Source organism: Pipistrellus hanaki (assembly GCF_964339955.1).
Source record: "Pipistrellus hanaki genome assembly, chromosome: 16".
Classification (NCBI taxonomy): Eukaryota; Metazoa; Chordata; class Mammalia; order Chiroptera; family Vespertilionidae; genus Pipistrellus; species Pipistrellus hanaki.
In genome coordinates, this window is record NC_140518.1 from 11,791,840 (window position 1) to 11,811,605 (window position 19,766).

The window sequence follows — 19,766 nt, forward strand, 5'->3', positions numbered from 1 at the left end:
ACGGTGGGCTAGGCTCTAAACTCCCCTGGCCCCCTCTCCAAGGACCCGGAGCACTCTCACACCGGCGCCTGGTGGCTGCCCGCAGGAGCAGGAACAGAGGCAGGGAGAGTGCCTGGCACAGCGCTTTGCACTGAAAAAGACCAGCCCCTGCCTGACCCACCCTGTGCTCAGGCCCAACAGCCACAAACCCAGCGGTGTGTGTGAGAGGAGCAGCACCGATTTGAGTCTGATGACCCTGACTTTGAATCCTGACTTTCCACTGACTAATGCTAAGTAATATGAGGCGAGCTGCTCCTCTCCCAGCCTGCCTGCCCCCGCACGAAGGGGAGAGCAGAGCCAGCACACTGGGCTCCTGTAAAGATTAAATGTGGCGGCACAGGAAGCCTCCGTGCATGGTGCTGGCCTTTCTCTCCCCCCGCTGCAGAGATGTCTGCTTTCCCACAGAAGAGGCGGCCTTCCCCAGCGAGCGCTCCTCTGGAGGCAGCCTTGACCGTAACTCCATGGCCCTACCGGCTGAGCCCTCCGGACTGGCCCCGCCATAGCGGAGGCCGGCCTCCCTCTCAGCTTCCCTCCTGATTATCTGACCTCCTTCCCCTGACAATGGCCACTGTGTGCTCGAAGCAGAACAACAACGAGATCTGCGCAGCAGCTCCAGGAGCCTGCGCCCTGGCGGCTCTCAGAAAGTCAAGAGACTGGAAACCAATGGGCCGCGCGGCTCCCCAGTCTCCGCTGTGACCTCACAACTCCGCACTAACGTTCTGATAGTCCCGAAGGAACATTAGACCAAACCCTGCCCCTGGCACAGAATCAGGACTATCATCACAGACTGCTTCTCTTCCCCACCTCAGGGTCTGTGGAGAGATTCCTAATGAAGCCCAAGAACATGAGGAAAGGGCAAAGCCAAGACCCAGACCCACACCGAGCAGAGGCCCACCTGCGTCTCATCCTCAGCAGGCGCCCTGGCTGTGCTCTCCGGGTGGATGGGTTCTTCTTGGTCCTGAGACACGTGGCCATTGGCCTGCAGGAAGAGAAAGGAGCCATCAGATCCGCAGAGATGGCCCAGGGATTAGCAGAGCTCTGACCTGTCCTGAGCTCACACCATGTCCCATAACTCCCACCTGCTCCCGAAATCTAGTCTGGCACAACGATGTGACAAAAGCTGCTCTCTCATACTGACCTTGTTAGACAGAGAGCCAGCGTGCATGAATTCTGCCCACCGCAGCATGGCATTAGCCCACTCATCGCTGATGCTCCTTCAACACTCCAGTGGATGGAAGGTCCGGTGTCCACTGCAGGAGGCTGCTCGCTAACTGCCACTGACCCCAAACTGCCCTTTCTATAACATCCACCCCCTCCATCCTTGGTTTGCCCCTCAGACAAATGTCTACTGCTTTCTTCAAACTGTTCATAGCATGTCTCTCCTTCCTCAATGCTAAATCCTCAACTGGCCCAACTGAAACAGTTTCCGGACCCTCACCCCCTTACTCCTTCTCTTCTGGCCCATCACCGCCTTCATATTCGGGAAATGGGGTCCAACCAGCCCGGCAGGTCACACTATTACTAAGTGCTACCTTGAAACCTGTCAAACGTTTATTTTAAAGCATCCAAGAGCCTACTGGCCTAAGACTATGTAAGACAAATACCTATGCTTAAAATATTTCACTCTGCTTAGAATTCTAACCCCTCAAACAGTTCTATCTAGGTACTTCTTCAGGATTTGCCAAAAAGTACTCAGAACTATGAGGCTCTTAATCCCATCACCATTTAAGCCACAAGTTCCTTAACTAGTCCCTCCAGGCAAAGCCTCCTGTGAGCCCAGAGCAAAGAGCTGTCTGAGCCCACAGGCCTTTCCCGGGAGTGAGGCACCAGCAAAGGGACAACCTAGAAAGCCAGTCACCAGTGGCCCCAGCCACTCATTCCCGATCAGGATCCGTACATGGAGCTAATTAAGAAGAGGCAAGCAACAACAGCAAGAATGAAAAGTAGAAATCGCCACCACCACCAAAAATGCCAAGAGAGAATAAGATCACGTGTGTAGCAGAACAGGTACTGGGAGGCACCCGAAACCACGTCTTATCACCACCTCTCGTTTTCTCTCAGCTTCATGTAGAGGTGGCATGGGCTGGCCTCCTGGTGTCACCTGGGAGTTACACAGCAATCTTTCAGAGCCTAACCTGTTCCTAAACAGGCAGCTTTTGTAGGTCCATTTTTTTCTTGGAAAGAGAAACTGGATCTCATACTGCAAAGCATATTGCCTTTACCCACTGGCTAAATCAAAATCTACAACCAGCATCTGTCCAGTTTTGCTTACTCCACACACTCCCTTCCCTAGCAACGGCTGCCAGGGCACTAAAGGAAAGGAAAGAACCCGGTGGAGCAAGCACTGCGAGATTTGCACGCTAGGTGCAGCTCACTGTGGAACCGTCAGGTGGCCTTACACAAGTTACTTGACTTCCCTTACGTGTGTTTTTCTGGCTTGCAAAATGTAGCTCTCACCAGAACAGGGGATGCGAGCTGACGCGAAGGCCCTCTGAAAACATGGGAGATCAGAGAAGTGCCCGATTAGGTCTGGCACATACTGTAAGCTGGAGGTGCATCTGTAAATTTCCAGTTAATGACAGGAAGCTTAAAACCTATTCCTTTCCTTGAAAAACCCTCCTGGAGGCTCTTTGGGGGAAACAAGGTGCTCTCCTAGCTCCCCCTGAACAGGGAGGAGTGCTCGGCCAAGCACAGGGAGGAAGTCCCAGCAGGGGGTAAAAAGCAAAGTGAGAGTTAAACGCCAGCTGGGTGGAAAGCATGCTCAGCCAACAAGGGAGGGAGGGAGTTTACTGCGGGGAAAAGTATGCTATCACACTGGCCTTTGGGCCTCAGTGCCCCTCAGATCGGACCCGGGGAGATGTGACAAAAGAGGAGATCATCGGCGGGCAGCAGCCATCCACTCCGGGGAGGCGGGGCGGGGCGGGGCGGGGCCGGGAGTGGAGGCTGTGGTGAGTGCTGTGCCAGCTCTAAGTTGCTCAAAGCTCTTTGGACGTGACATCACACTAGTCGATCCTCCCACCATCTGGCAAGAACGAAAGTGGCCTGGGATTAACCTCATCTCACTGTTAAAGGCTCAAAGTTCACCGGGGGTGACCACAGATCAGTGACACATTGGGTGTGGGACCTGGGTGGATCTTCTAATCTCCCACTAAGGCCCTTAAGTTCACCTACAGGACACCATCACTCCGTACACAGTGGTCAAGTCCACCCGCCTCACTCTTATCCCAGTTAGGCTGCGTGCCTACCTTCCCTCTTAGAGAGGCTTTCGGAGGGCAGAGGCCACGCATAACTCATTCTGTACTTCCCCTGCCTGTTCAGAACTCCGTCTATGTGCTGCTCTTAGCTCGCCATTCCACGGCCCCCCTGGGATGGTGCAGGCAGCGTCTTGTTCATCCTCTGCCCCCCACCCCTGCCCAGTGACTGGCCGGAGGAGCAGTGCCCTTGTCTTGGCCTGTGTTCCCTGCTCTCCCTTCCCTCTCATGTTCCTTTCTTTCCTATGTGCCTTGGGATGGTTACAAAGGACCCAGCTCCCCACCCAGCTAAGAAAGCCCACAATAAAGGTGAATCCGTGGGAGGGCAATTAGAACAGAACTAAATTTGGAAAGTTAACTGAGTTTTCTCAAGTGTTTCCGGAACAATAAATTTTTTTAATGTCTAACTGGGATATATATGTATTAAAAAAAACACCAAAAACCTGGGACTGTGCGTTATCACCTGTGAAAAAAGCCAAAGCCCGAGTGTGGTGGTGTCAAGGAAATACCACTCATGCATCAGTAGGCAGCAAGGTTTCACATCATCACCCCACTCCCACAAGCAGGCAGGAGGGGAAGTGGGCCCTCCAGCCGGCAGACTGCAAATGGGCCGTACCTGCTGATTTTCCTGAGCCTGGGCGGGGGGCACAGAAGTGGCTTGTGAGGGTGAAGGACGGAGTCTGGGTGAGGTAGGAGGTATTGTGCTGGCATGAGGCTGGGTCAGGAAGGCCTGCTGCTCAGGGAAGTCGGGGGAAAAGGCGGGGGCACGAGTCCTGGCCTCCTGGGAGATGACAGGCTGCTGGCCGAGCACCAAGAGCACCAGCTCCTCTTTTTCCCGACACATTTCGGTAGAGATGTCATGGAGGTTGAGATAGTCCCGCAGGTCCTTCACCTTCATCTTCATGAGCTCCTCCCGCTGAAAGGCTGTTGCTCGGAATCGTTGGCAGAGAAGGCAGAGGCGGGGCCCATTTCCCAGTTGGCTCGAACAGGTCATGCAGAAATTTTTCTTACAGTCCAGGCAGGTCTGCTGCTTGGAGCAAGAGGCAGAGAAGACCGTAACGTGAAGATTTCAGGTTAGACGTATTCAGATTGCAAGCCCTCTGTATGCATCTGTGTATCCATGTATAGGACACTACATTTATTATCCCATGTGGGCTTGATTTATTTTATTGAGAGAGAAATAAAGGCTGTTAAGACTACCAGGTTTAGAATAAAAAATCCCTCCATTTTGCCCTGGCAGGTGTTGCTCAGTTGGGTGTCATCCCATGCACCGAGAGATTGGGTTCAATTTCCAGTCAGGGCACATGCCAGGGCTGTGGACTCGATCCCCAGTAGGGGGTGTGCAGGAGGCAGCTAATGGATGTTATTCTCACATCGATGTTTCTTCTCCCTTCCTCTCTCTCTAAAAAAAAAAAAAAAAATCAATAAACTATTCTTTAAAAATAAAAATCCCTACATTGTTATTGTCTCCCTCCTCCATTTCTTGTGGTGTCACCTTGGGTATGTAACTTAGCTTCTCTGGCCCTCAGTTTCCTCATCTGCAAAATGGGGGTGGTAATAGAATCTAAATGTATCAAGGTTGTGGTGGTGGTTATTACTACTATCTTTCATTAAATTTACTGAGGGCCACTATATGCTAGAGCTACACCCAGCTTGTCATTTACATCTCAAAGCAACCCTGCAAAGTAGGTATTCATGTTTCACAGACAAAGCAACTGAGGCCTAGAGTTATAAGTATCATATTCACGGGCAGGCAGCCAGCAGCAGAGCCAGGATTCATACTCAAGTTCTGTCTGAGCTTGATGCCCACAATCATGCTCTTTCCCACCAGGCCATGTCGCCTAACTCAGTCCCATTCAGGCTGACAGTGGTACTGGTTCAAGAGCCTGGCTCTCCATCTCCAAACTCCCAACCCAGTGCCCCACCCAGCCCAGGAAGGCCCGCTCAGAGCACTGGGAACTCAGTGGGGAAGAGAGCACATCCAAGACAAATATTTAGATAGCTATAGGAGGCCCTCTGGACGTGATTTAGGGAGCTCTCGGTGAAAGTACAGAGTGTCTCAGAGGGCAACACGAAGGCCTGGCAGGCAAGCTGGTACTGCCTGGCAGCAGCAACTCCCGCAATCACAGACAACACAATACATGAAGGCTTGCTCGACTCACAGGAAGCAAATCCTCAGCCTCTTGCCCCACAGGCTGAGCGAGCACAGTGACATCTGACTGAGCTGCTGCAGCCAGGAGTGGGCCCCACTCCCCAGGAGAGTAACTCCTGGGCACACTGTGGTGATACTGAAGGGCCCGCTCACTCAACCGATTACAGAAACGAAAACCTTCTCATCCTGTGATGACTTAAGTATTAGCCTCAACGTTTCTGCTCCCTCTTTTCTATTCAAGCCAACAAGAACGCGCAAGAGACTTAGATTCTCGCAGGCAAAATCACAGACACTTGTGTGGGGCTGAAGCACAAGTCCGCACAGTGAGACAGCTATATTTAGTCTTGTCCAAGGGTCATTCATGCAGTGAGGGGAGGCGGGCATGTTTACCACCCAGTTTGACTATAAATACTTAGAAGGCATTGCGAAAGGGTACAGATCAAGTTCCCTGTTCTCCACACAGTTAGAACCAGACCGTAAAATGTTCAAAACTGGCTTCAAAGGACGCAAGGCTGCACTCGCTTCCTAACGGCCTGGGCCAATAGCAGCTCAGGTGGAAAACAGACACCTTGGAGTGTGGGGGTTCGTTCCCACCGGAAGCTTTGCTGTTGGGGAAAAAGTGTGTTAGGATGACTGACAGTGAAATGAAGAGGCTTCAATGTCACAACGCTGTAGGTCCTGACAGGGACCATTACTTGTCCGTGCAGTTTGACAAGACCTAGCTTGACACAATTAAAAAGCCCTGAGTTGCTCAATCAGCCAACTACTCTCCAACAGGGACTCTGAAGTCAGCCTGCATCCGAAACATACCCTGAAGGAGAAAGAGAGCTCGAGGCTAAAACCCCAGTTTGCAGAGGCAGGAGAGAAAGGGAAGGGAAACACAGCTGGCCAACAAATGTGGGCAGAATGAGCCAAAGAATCATGCTCGTATGAATTCTAGCAAATGGAGCAAACCGACTGAGTAACAAGGTAGCATGGAAGATGAGTTGGTGGAGCCAACGTGCCTGCATAAATGCCAAGAGAACACACACATCCAGCATTTAAAACGCCGGCAGCGGAACCTCAGCCAGACACTGCCCTTCGTGGATGCCAGGGGAGACGCCCTCCTTTGTAACCCGCCCCTCACTTATTCCTCCTCCTCCCTACCACCCATATTCCCTGGCACTTCCTCACCCTCCCAGCCCCTCCTCCTCAGGGCCCTGCCTAGAGGCAGGCATTCATTGCTGCATCCCCCTGAGAGGGAAAAGGGCAGCCAGACGGACACACTCAGGTAAGTCCTGGCTGTCCGCTTTCTAGCTAAGGGAACTTGTGCAAAACAGAAAACACCCCAGAGCATCAGACCCCTCACCCGAGAAGTCGGGTAGTCTGTTGGCCTCCAGACTACTGCAGGTATCCCATGAGACTGTGTATATTAAGCCTCAGCATTAGGCGGTATGTACTCACAAACAGCTTCCTTTTGGCCTCATCTCTGAGCTTTTGCAATACCCAGGAACCCAGCCCCTCTCTTTCCACTCTGAGATTTGAATACCTCATCCATGTTTCTAAATACAAACTTGTCTTCCTCCTCAAACTGATCCAACTAAAGAGGCTGAATGCCAAACTCGCTATAGAATTGTCAGGGCTGCTAATACCGGTAGGTATTAGCCATGCAGATGGGATATTTGGCTTGTGGCAGAAACAGCCTGCCACTTCTCTACAAGACTGGAAACTCTGGGAAGGCAGGAGATTCATCTTTCTTGGGTTCTCTCTGTGACATCCTTAATGTTATCTGTGCTTTGTACCGAATGAGCATTCAGAAAATACCGCGTGAAGAAAAGAAAGGTAGTTAGGATCCATGTACTCATTTCAATTCAACCGTTTCAGACAAGACATTTAAAAAGCCCAAGGCTGTTAAATGCCAAACCCTTCTGATAAGAATGTTGATCCATTTAAGCATGAAATTACAAATGAAAATTTCTAATTAGAGAAAACATCCTTAATATTCACAAAAATCACTGTGAATCGCACAAAATTATTTCTTACTTTTGTAACAAGAAAATATCCAAACTGGAACTTGCCTTCTCCCGACCCCCCACAAAAATATTCCTGTTTCTGCTTCCTATCTTCTTTGTATGGCTATGTGTTTGCCCCCACCTCCCGGCAGACGGCAAGCTCTCTGTTAGGCAGGCATGACTTACTTCATCTCTGCCTGTCCAGCCCAAGCAATGCCTGAGACACAGTAGACATTCAATCATTTATTTTTCCAATAATAGGGGGGAAAGTTCCTTATTTTGATCATTTGCGATGCTCCTAGGCACACTGGCCAATATCCTGTCATCTTCAAATTTACCTTCTTCCCTTACATTTCACCTGTCTTCATATTCAAGTAACTTAGTGTCTGTGTCTCCTATTTTTCATCTGTAAAATGAAAGGGTTAACAAGTACTACTTCACAGAGAATGGCATGAAGAGGTGCTCACTAAATGAGCTATATGACCAGTCTCAGCCACCACCCTAGACAGCCTCGGATCCCTTCTCTCCAGGTTCCAGTAGGCAAAAGCTCCCCAAGTGCTACACCTGTCACCAGTGAAGCCATGTCTGCTACCTGAAACAGGACTGGCCAGGTCTTCCTTTGTGTAACGTTCTCCTCATGACTCCAAGCTCCTTACTAAGGCAGTCCTGGCCCTTCACCACCTGATCCCACCTTTATTCTACCCTAACTTCCCAAGTACCCGCACGCCGGCCAAACAGGCCACTCACAATTCCCAAATACGCCTGCACTTGGCCCACACCAGTACCTTCACTTCAGCCACTGCTCTGCAAATCAATAAACCTTCCTGGAATTACAGCTAGAATGACCAACTTACCAGCAATGCCTGATTGCCAGCACTTACTTACTCAGCTGACTACTAGCAGTTCCTTTGCACACACAGGCCTCCTTAATCAGAGAGGAAGCGCCTTAGGGAAAGGCCTAGCTCTCTCTCTCCTCTCATAGAGCTCTATCTCCACAATTAGACCTCTAGCAGCCAGCAGGCTGCCAGTACAGGATGGGCCCTCGATGAAAATCATCAGCATGGAATTATCAGCCACAAAGCAATGGATGTAGAAACTCTCTGGTCTACTTTCTCTTTTTTCAGATTGTTCCCACCTCAATTGTCCATTATTTATTTAAATTTTTACTGCCTAACCACTATGTGGTGGTCACCTCTCTAAGCACTGGAAATAAAAGGCTGTGAACAAAGCGGATAAGATCTCTGTTCCTATGAACCATCTCTAAGACATGCAACCCACAAACATATTTATGTCAGGCGGTGATAACCACTATAAAGAAAAATAAAGCATCTTCCCTTCCTCACCAAACCATCGTTCTCCTGTCTCTGAGGGAGCTTTCCTGACTCATTCTCATTCTCCCTCTGGCTGAGAAATGTCAAGAACTCAAGGAGGATCCAAGATGGCTGCTCGGGTATACACCTAGCCGCAGCAGTTCACAACAATTTCAAAGGAATACAACTAAAATGTAGAGTGGACATTGCCCAGAGCTACAGGTAGTCGACTGACTGAAAACTCTACAATAGGAAGGAGGGAGAAAACCAGAAGGAAAATCAGAGGAGCTGAAAAAAAGCCTAAGGTACGGAAACATGCTGCGCGCGCGCGCGCGCGCGGAGAGGTCGCAGCCGGAGAGGAGGAGAGGGCTGGGTGCTGCCTGGCGTTCCCTAGCAGGAAGGAAATAGAACCCCCAGCCTGGGCTGAACCCCCGAACCGGCAGCGCTGAGCCCCAAGTTATGTGCCAGACCCTGGGGACCCAGGCTCCGGCAGGGGAAGACAATCCCGGGGGACGGCGAAATGCGGGGGCCCCCGGAGTCGCACGCACATGGCGCGCAGAGGACTGAATGTTGACTCTGATGCTGGATTACCCTAGCCGGAAGAAACAAAGCCTCCGGCGGCAGCTCTGAGCCTCAGTCCAGACCTCCCCGAACTCCAGGTCTGGGCCAGTCCCTGGGGACCCAGGCTCGGGCAGGGGGAGACGGGGCTGTGAGGTGGAGTCCTGGGAGCACGGTGAAAGGCCGAGCCCCCGGAGTCGCGCACACTGTGCGCAGAGGACAGTCTGTTGACTCTGATCCTGGACTCCCCTAGTGGGAGGGAGAAAGAAAGCTCCAGACTGGAGGAACGCCACGAGGAGCAGGAGCCCCTGCCGGACACCGGCCAGCTGGGCGCCAGCAAGGAGCCGGGCGACGGGGCCCCCAGTGGGGGGGGGTGCCCCTGAGCCTTCGACTGCTGAGCGCTGGCAACGGAGCCAAGGACGGGGGCTGCTTCCTGGGCGGCGCCGACCCCGGCAACAGGCTGGAGCAGCGCCGGAGCCCGCGGAGAACAAAGGGGTGCCACAGGCCAACCTGCTGAGCTCCCAGGACAAGGAGGAAGAAACCAAAGAAGTTCTCAATGTGAAGAAATCAAGTGAGAGCAAATGATAGTAAAATTACTTAAGAAAGAATACAAAGAAGATCTTGAAAAATCAAAGACTAAGTCAGAACTCAACGCACCAGCCAACATTGCAACATAAATGCGTTTTGTTGTTTTTTTTAAAAAAAGAAAAAGAAGAGAAAAAAGGGACAGAATGTTGGAACAGCGGCGACCAGGCCTAGAGTGGCCAGGCACAAGGCAGTGGCAGCTGGGCCCGGAGCAGCAGTGGCCAGGCCCCAGAACAGCAGCAGCCAGAACAAGAGCATCAACGGCCAGCACTGGAGCAGCCAGACCTGGGGCAGTGGCAGCCAGGCCTGAGGCAGAGGCGGCCAAGCCCAGGGTGGCCAGTCCAGGAACACCCAGACACGGAGTGGCTGGGCCCGGAGAAGCCCGGCCCAGAGCAGCCGGGATGGGAGCAGCCAGGCCCAGAACAGCAGTAGACAACCACGAAGAATCCAGGCTGGGAGCGGCCAGGCTCGGAGCAGCCGGGTCGGGTGCGGCCAGGCCCGGAGCAGCGGCGGCCAGGCTGGGAGCGGCCAGGCCCGGAGCAGCCGGGTCTGGTGTGGCCAGGCCTGGAGCAGTGGCTGCCAGGCTAGGAGCGGCCAGGCCCGGAGCAGCAGCTGCCAGGCTGGGAGCAGCCAGGTCCGGAGCAGCCGGGTCTGGTGTGGCCAGGCCCGGAGCAGCGGCTGCCAGGCTGGGAGCGGCCAGGCCCGGAGCAGCAGCTGCCAGGCTGGGAGCGGCCAGGCCCGGAGCAGCCGGGTCTGGTGCGGCCAGGCCCGGAGCAGCGGCTGCCAGGCTGGGAGCGGCCAGACCCGGAGCAGCCGGGTCTGGTGCGGCCAGGCCTGGAGCAGCGGCTGCCAGGCTGGGAGCGGCCAGGCCCGGAGCAGCCGGGTCTGGTGCGGCCAGGCCCGGAGCAGCGGCTGCCAGGCTGGGAGCGGCCAGGCCCGGAGCAGCAGCTGCCAGGCTGGGAGCGTCCAGGCCCGGAGCAGCCGGGTCTGGTGCGGCCAGGCCCGGAGCAGCGACTGCCAGGCTGGGAGCGGCCAGGCCCGGAGCAGCCGGGTCTTGTGCGGCCAGGCCCGGAGCAGCAGCTGCCAGGCTGGGAGCGGCCAGGCCCGGAGCAGCCGGGTCTGGTGCGGCCAGGCCAGGAGCAGCGGCTGCCAGGCTGGGAGCGGCCAGGCCCGGAACAGCCGGGTCTGGTGCGGCCAGGCCAGGAGCAGCGGCTGCCAGGCTGGGAGCGGCCAGGCCCGGAGCAGCCGGGTCTGGTGCGGCCAGGCCAGGAGCAATGGCTGCCAGGCTGGGAGCAGCCAGGCCCGGAGCAGCGGCTGTCAGGCTGGGAGCGGCCAGGCCCGGAGCGGCCGGGACCGGAGCAACCGGTCCCAGAGCAGCCGGGTCGGGTGCGGCCAGGCCTGTAGCAGCAACAGCCAAGTCCAGAGCAACTAGGTCGGGAGCGGCAGTGACCAGACCCGGAGCAGCTGGTTGTGGAACGAACCAGAGCAACAGAGGCCAGGCCCGGAGCAGCCAGGCCCTAAACAGCTCGCTCCTCGCCTGTACCTGCCCACGGCTGCCTCTCAGACATGGCTGGAAACTTTTGCGGGAACTTGAGGGTCTGCTGAATCAAGTGATGAAGGCTTAGATCTGGATGTGTTGAGTTAGTATAGCGCTGGGGTGTTGATCTGTAAGTGCCTTGGGTGGGGCCTGGATGAGGCTGGTTGACCTATTTGGAAATGTCTTTTGTGTGAAGTGTATCATTGGGCATGTGGAGGTATTATTGATATGAGATAATGCTAAGTAACAGATTTACTATCTGAAAAGGGATTTACTATCGGGGAAAGGGAGGGAGGAAGAGACTGAACATAAACTGTGCACCTATGGATGAGGACAATGGGGGATGGGGAGGGGGCGGAGGGTGGGGTGGGAACCTGGTGGAGGGGGGAAGAAATGAGGAACCTTTGTAATAATATGAACAATAAAGATTGATTTGAAAAAAAAAAAAAAAGAAAAAAAAAAAAAAAAAAAAAAAAGAAATGTCAAGAACTCATTAGATCCCCTGGTTCTCCCAAGGTTTAAGCATGCTTGACATACTGAACCCCCCAAGCCTGGAACACCATTACTATCCTGTGCTCTTTCTCTCTCCATTTCCCCTCCATAAAGTATATTAAGAAGGTGGTCACAATCTCCCACAGATACTGAGAAACTGCAGTTAAATTTGGGGGGAGTCAAAAGCTATACATGTATCTATGGAGGGAGGGGTTGTCAGCACTCCTAACCCCCACATTGTTCAAAGGCCAACTGTAAGTGTGTGTGTGTGTGTGTGTGTGTGTGTGTGTATAGATACATAGATAGATAGATAGATAGATACAGATAGCTATATATAGATATCTATACTAATAATAGGGTGATATAAAAATTGATCAGGACGCTGTCACAGTAATGACCAATCAGCAGGCTGCTGCTCAGCAGGTGAGGGTGGGCGGGGACTTGCAGCGTCGGGGACGGGTGGGGCCGCAGCAGAGAGGCCTCTCTGGCTGGAGGTCTGCAGGCGTGTGGAGGTCCACAGGCCTCCACCACAGACTACCCCTGGCTCCGGTCTACCTCTTAGTGGCAATCTATCGAGGAGCTCGGGATGGGTGGGCGGGACCTACCTCTTTGGGGCAATGGATCAAGGGGCTCCTGCACTGTGACAGGGTACAGGCCAGGCTGGAGACCCCTACACCTGCCCCGAGTGCATCAATATTGTGCACCAGGCCACAGTAGATAGATATATAACAGCAATGTGGAGGTAACTACCAAAGAACCAGCCCAAAGAACTGAAAGTAGCTGCCTCTGAGAAGAGTGAAATGAGGAGAGGGGGGTTCTACTGTTTGTAACAAACTTTTTGAACAATTTGACTCTAAGTTATATACCTCTGAAACTGTAATAATTTTTTTAATTGTTGAATAACAATAAAAGGTTATACACTACCTGTTTAAAAAAAAAAAAAAGGTTCAAATAAGCCTACTGCAAATTCATGCTGCTCATTTACACAAGGGTTTTTCCTATTCCTTCTTGCCAATTACTTGGCCACTTCTATCAGCAGTTGTTCCTAACAGTCCTCACGGTATAACTGAGAACAGCAGCTCTGGCTACCAACAGTTCCTTGATGTTCCTGAGGAGTCCTTGGAACTACCATCTTAGATAAAGAGAACAATTTCTTTATCTGTAAAATGGGAATAAGTAATAGTACAGATTTCATAGACTTTTGTAAGGAACCAATGAAGGTAAGGCATTTGAAATGCCAAACTCAGCACCAGGCATGTGACGAATATCCTCCTTCCATCTCATCTCAGATCCTAACTCCACGCACCGTCTCCATCACTGAGAAGACTGAGGCCACGTGGCACTGAGTTCCTTCTATTCTCCACTTCGGTCTCAATCTATTGACTCAACCTTCCATCTAAGTATAAAAGGAGGGGCACCTCTGCCCACCGAGCCGCAGCTCCCTGACCACCTGCAGCAGCCTCTCTGGCTGAGTTCTTGGGTAGCTGAGCAAATCACAATAAAACTCTGCCATGTGCCCGCCTTTGCTGCATTACAGTGAAGTGCAGGCAAAATACAACCTACAAGGTAAAATGCCAATCCTCCACCATTTACAGACAAAAAGGGAAGGTAGGTCAACACTTCAAGCTCCATTCCAAGCTGCAGTCGTGATGACATGTTGAATGTCTTCTGAGAGATAGCTTGAGGGTCAGAGACCTAGTTTGAATCCTGACTCTGCCATTAATAACTATGTGACCTTGGGGCTCTACCTAAGGAGGGAAGAGAAGCAGTATTTTAATGTCTCTTCTGCTATTTGTCTGGAACTTCACATAGTTTCCTTTTAACTGTTAAACTCCAAGCCTTAGTTTCTCATAAAATGCGAGTTTAGGAACCCTAAAGCTTACATCATAGATTTATTGTGAGGATTAAATAAAACAAATTGAAATGGCTTAAAAACAGTCCTGGCATACAGCAGATGGTTTAAAAAGGGTTTCTTCCTCTCAATTTTCCTATTAACACCATTTTAACATCCCATTCTGGGTTACAAACCTCTCCTTCTACCAAAGAATGCAGAATACAGTTCTTTCTCCAGGTCAAGGTTCACGTCAGCTCCAATGGCGCTTGACCAGAGAGCACACTGCCTCGGGGAGTTGACAGAGGGAGGGCCCACACCCCCACGCCATTACCCAGCCAGTAAGTTTCCTTCCTGCTCACTAATCTGGAAAACATGCATGGAGCATTCCAAATCGCCACAGTATATAACCTCCAGTCTGTGTGGTTAAGGTCTTGATGTACCAGAGACGTCCGTGGCATTGCTTCTGCTAAAATGAACACGTTAATCTGCAGCCAGGCTCTTTATGAGCAGCTAATGAAGGAAATAGCATGGAGTGCCTGCTACATTCCAGGCATTGAATATACTGGCCTTTGTAGCTTGTCTCATTTTATTCTCGCAACACTGTGAGATGGGTACACCTACTACATCCCCACTTTATAAACGAGGGAAAGGATCTCAAGAAAGGTTAAGTCATACAGCTGGTAAATGGCAAAGCTGATATCTAAATTCAGGTCTATCGGGATCCAAATCTATGCTGAGTTGCTTTGATTTTGCTTGGTTAGTTTTTCCTTTGTTACTTTTGCAAAATGAATGGGTCTGGGTTACTGGCATTGCATAAGCAGAAGCAAGGCAAGAGGCAAGATAGAAAGACCGGGGAGCTGGCCCAAGGGCCTGAGGCGGTCAACACTCACCTTCCTGGCCATGTTTGCGAAGTGGGCCCCACAGGCCTTGCAGCTTGGTTCCGAGCCTGTTGGGGAAGGAAAGGAGCTGTACCCAGGATTGGAATAGGCCTGCGCCCTGGCTCCCTGGGGTGGTGCGGCCTCCTCAGGCTGTCCATCCACGCAGAACCAGTTGCAACAGGTTGCCCACATGATAAAATCTGATGAACGGGAAGAAAAGGGGAAAGGTCAGAATTAAGACACGCCTCTAGCATTCCCATTCCCGAGGGCATAGGTGAGCTGGGACACTCAAACCACTCCTGCCACCAGAGTCAAGGCAGAATATGTTGGGCCACTGGTTTCCTGCCGCCTCCTGCACCACCACGTCACCTTCGCCCATAAGAAGCGACTAGACACCTGATCTGCCAGGATAGCACGGTGGCCAACTTGACACACTACCTTTTCCCGTAGCGATTACAAGGGGCCTAACAACCACTTTATTCAGGAACATGACCTTCTCCTAGAGCTCCCAGATACAACTTTATCATGCACACACACTGCGTAATTCCATGCTCACACTGACTATGTGAAAAGGTATTATTTCCTGTATACAGGTGAGAGGTCAAGGTCACGCACTACCATGCAGAAAATCAAGATTCAGAAAACCGGGTCCTTCTGACTCTAAACCTCAAGTTCTGCTCCCTGCACCATGCTGCTGCCCCTGGCTTCCCCTCCCGCCAGCCAGCAGAACTAACCACTCTGACATTTGTACCTGCAGTCCCACGTAAGCTTCCATCACAGCACCTAGCACAGCTGGTTGCAGATACACTCACCCTTTATTTTCTAACGCTAAACCACCGTCCCTGGAGAGAAGTAACCACTTCTTATTCACGCCTGTACCTTCCCCTAGCAGTGTCCTGCACAGAGTAGATGCTCAATAAATAAAATTCAGCTTCATTGCTCAATCAGTGCCTCTGTGGGTTTACTAAAAAGTGTTGGATTATTATTCCCATTTGACATACCAAATACAGGTACTAGGGACAAAGGGATTGGTGATCTTTTTTAAAAAAAAATAATAATCCTGCAAGCCCCCCACTGGGGATTGAGCCCACAATCCAGGCATATGCCCCTGACCAGAATCGAACCTGGGAACTTTCAGTTGGCAGGCCAACGCTCTATCCAAACCAGCCAGAACGGGACTGGCGATTTTTTAAGATCACAAAACAAAGAGGAGTTAATCTCCCAAATGTAAGAATAACCTAAAGATGGCAAGACAATCCACTAAAATGCCAAGTAATGCCGTGATAAAGTAAGAGTGTGCTTTTCTCAGTAGACCAAGGCATTCAACATGAACATTTTGCGCCTGAACTCTATGTTTACCAAGATAATAAGTGGAACATTTAGTGTTATTACTCAATAATCAGTTCACATAAAAGAATAGTACTTTCTGCGCTGCCTCCTGACTTCTTGAAAGTGCCTTTGTGAAATCATAGTTCAAAGGTATGATAAGCTGGAAGGAACTAAGAAGCCAACAGGTTCAACCTTGGCCCTTTTATAGAGGAAAAGCCAAAGGCCCAGCAGAGGGAGTAACTTCCTGGTTCACACATCCATAACGTCAGGCCTCTGACTACTCTAGGGCCTTTTTAGCTTCCCAACACTTGCCTCCAATACACCTGTGATATAATTCATTCACTTTTGTAGGCAGATCCAATTTACATCTGCCACACCCCACCCCAAAACACTTACCTGTGGCCCCATGAGAACAGGAACCATTAGTCATACAGTATTCAGCAGATAGGTGGCTCAACAAGTACTACTGAGTGAATGAATCACACAATATGTAAATCTTAACTAAGCACACATTTGTTCCATTTCCTACAGGGTGAGGGGGTGCATAATCTGCCCTACTGGTATTTAACAGTTCACATGGAATAATGAAGTAAAGAGCAATTCATTAAATGAGTTCTTTGTTGTCAAGAGAATGGAGACAACAGTGGCGCAGTAGCCCTCTGAAGGAGGGATTCTGTAATTCCTTAAATCATCGATTGATAGAAACACTGTGACAGTCTAATAATACAAAGAACACAGAGGATCTGGGTAAAACAGAGGTCCTAAGACCTGTTTATGGGCTATGTTACCCAAGTCATAGCCTTTCTGTACTTCATTTTTCTCATCTGGACATTCTCTGGCTGTGAAGCGCTAAATAAACATTAGTTATTGCTACTATCATCATAACAATATTTTAACTACAACTTCTCTGGGAATGCACAGGCAAGAAGCAAACCTAGAGATTTCACGACTACGATATGGCTTTGTAGGCTTGTCCCCAGATCTTTGCCAGAGTTAGCAGTCTGTGTCAATGAACTGAAAGGTAGGGGGAGGGAGAAAGGAAGCGGTCTTGGATGAATCCCAGGGACTCTGACTTGCACAACAGGACAGTGGAGTCACTAACTGGATAAGCCCTCAGGAGGAGGCATGTACCTGTGTGGAGGGGGCAGGCTAAGATGATGAGTGGAGTTCTGTACTGTGGGACATGTTGATGTATGCACAGCACGTGGGGGTTTGGTCTCAGTTGAAGATGAAGGTTTGGGAATCCTCAGCCTTCTACAAGTAGGTAAATAAACCCAGAGTGGGGCAGAAGAGAGGCAGGTCTGTGAGAACCCTTGGCAAGACTTGGTCTACAGGGCAAGCAGAGGAAAACCAACCAGCAGAACAGAGAAAGGAAGAATGCTCAGAGGTGGAAAAACTGAAAGAGTGTATGAGTTTCAAGAAGAAATTGTCCACACTAGCCAGAGAGTAGAACAAAAAAACAAAAAAAAATGCAAAACGGACTAGTTTTAGGAAAATGTGGATATGCTCTTTGCCTGGGCAGTTTAGGAAGATAGCCATAGGTTGGGAAGTGAATAAGTGAGGATTTGCCAGACTCTAAGCATAAATTATTCTTTCAAGAAACTTTTGACTGTGACTAGGAGAGAGAAGGCATTAGCTGAAGAAGATCCAGGTCACTAAACAGAGAGAAATGTAGACATATTGGAAGACTGTAGAGGAAACCCCTGAAGATTAAGAGGTTATAGAGGAAGGAAGCTAGTGATAAATCATGGGAGTCAGGGCCAGAGTAGCAGGAAACGTGGCACCTAGTGACCAATCAGATCCTGGATAGATACTTCCGGGCAGGAGAAAAGTCACCTCTCACTAGAGAGTGGAACAGAAGTAAAGACAGATATAACCAAAGATAGGCTTACAGCATGAGCAGAAAAAAATGAAATAAAAAGGAAAAGGAGGGGAAATGATAGATTAACCATGAGAAAACACACTTTCCTCCACATTAGGAATACACAAATTGCAACTGTTTCCCAAGAGATAAGAACTTTGCCACAACGGGAAAATGGACTGGTGAAGCACCATCAGCAGGAACCAGTATGTCTCCAATGAAAGCTGTCCCGCTGTGCAGAAGCACCAGCTCTGTGCTGGGCGCTGGGGCTTACCCAAAGTGATTCGGACAAGGTCCTTGCACCCAGGGGACTTCAGCCCAGGAAGGCACGAAAGCTCAGCCTGACACAGAAGCGAAGAAAGCTCTCCCTCGGTTGGGAGTCAGGAGAATGACTCATCCCAGCACTACTTTCATTCCTTCGCTCTGTATCTAATCTTAACGGCCTCCTCTAGGGAGCCTGGGAGAAAAGCCCTTGGCCTGGGTAAGTATTCGGCTACTCTTACAAGGTCTTGGCTCTGTGAGAAGACTGGAAATTTGTCCCTGTTATTTCAGAAGCCCCACGTTGGAGTGAAGAACGGTCTTATCCTGGGGATATGTACACGTGGAAGAAGGGGTTATTATGGAAAGGGCTAGGTGGAAAGAATCCCCAGTGCTAACATACCTCACACCTGCTCACTCAAACAGAACAAGCTCACCAGTCAACAGACTAGTCTTTTACTCTTTTTGACATATATTTCCATACCAAAAAGACACATTTCCTAATGTGGTCAGTTAGAAGTACTCTCATGCCTCCCCTGACCAGTGTGTTCAATGGTTAGAGTGCTGGCCTGTGCACCAAATGGTCAAGGTTTAATACCTGGTCAGGAGCAAGTACCTGGGTTTGCTGGTTCCATCCCTGCCCTGATGGGGGCATTTGTGGGGCAACCAATGGATGTGTCCTCCTCTCTCTCCCCCTCCCTCTCTCTTCCACTCTCCATTCATCCTTAGGTGAAGGTTAACAACAACAACAAAAAAGGACTCTCTTGCCAAACTGGAAAACCCTAAGTCTAAATAATAACTATCTTCAGGGTTATTTTGGGGGAGTGAAAGAGTTTGTAACTTTAACATTGCCATACAAACTACACATTCTTCTCTTGGGAATATTTTTTCCATCCCTCGGCCCTAAACAGATTCAAACGCATGGCATCTGCTTATGTAACTTAAAGGACTGAAGGTGGAACCAATGTGAGGTGTATGAAGAAGTCTCCCTATGTTAACAACTTTGAAAAGCTTCCTTCTCGGATCTGCAAACCTCCTTCTGATCATGAAAGAAAATTACCATATCTTCACTGAGGACTTGAAAATCCCTTCTCCAAATCCCCTCGCCCTCTTCAGAAAAGAGGGACTGGGAGACTTAATCCTCAAACAAGGTCTCTGCCTACTCTCCCACTGAGTGTGTTTGAAAACTGCCAGCTCTCCTCCTCCACTTTGCCTGCAGGGGAGGAGGAGAGATGCAGGGCTGGGGTGAACAAGAAAACTGACATTCCCGGGGGAAGAGCCCTGTGGTGTGAGGCCAGAGCGGCTAGCTAGCACACAGATCCTGTCAGATGATAAGTATGCTGCTGTTTCTGGGGAGGCTGACCCCTGCAGAACGGGAAATTACCGCGGGAACCCAGGGGAAGGCAGGTGACTTATCCCGGCCGGTGAGCACAGAGGCCGGAGGGGAGGAATGAGATTTCTTCCTACACAACCACTTCACTGTTCACCCGATCAAGTCAAATAATTTTAAGTGGCTCAGTGGTTGTCATGGGCTTTACCGTGGAGCAGAGAAGGGTCAGAATGTTCCCATGGCCTGGCCCATGTGGCTAAGTGGTTGAACGTCAACCTATGAACCAGAGGGCCATGGTTCGATTCCCTGATGGGGCACATGCCCAGGATGCGAGCTCGATCCTCAGTGTGGGACGTTCAGG

General features: G+C 50.7%; 1 protein-coding gene across 2 annotated transcripts in view; it reads right to left on the reverse strand.

The window, feature by feature from the left end:
• RFFL (ring finger and FYVE like domain containing E3 ubiquitin protein ligase) overlaps window positions 1-19,766 on the reverse strand; it is a 68,864-nt gene that overhangs the window by 6,807 nt on the left and 42,291 nt on the right. For both annotated transcript variants that reach the window (XM_084863584.1, XM_084863585.1), the window contains exons 2-4: window positions 14,640-14,827; window positions 3,907-4,317; window positions 935-1,018 (exon numbers count right to left, since the gene is read on the reverse strand). In XM_084863584.1, coding sequence (XP_084719710.1) covers window positions 935-1,018; window positions 3,907-4,317; window positions 14,640-14,819 — 675 coding nt within the window. In that variant the 5' untranslated portion in view covers window positions 14,820-14,827. The remainder of the gene's footprint in view (window positions 1-934; window positions 1,019-3,906; window positions 4,318-14,639; window positions 14,828-19,766) is intronic.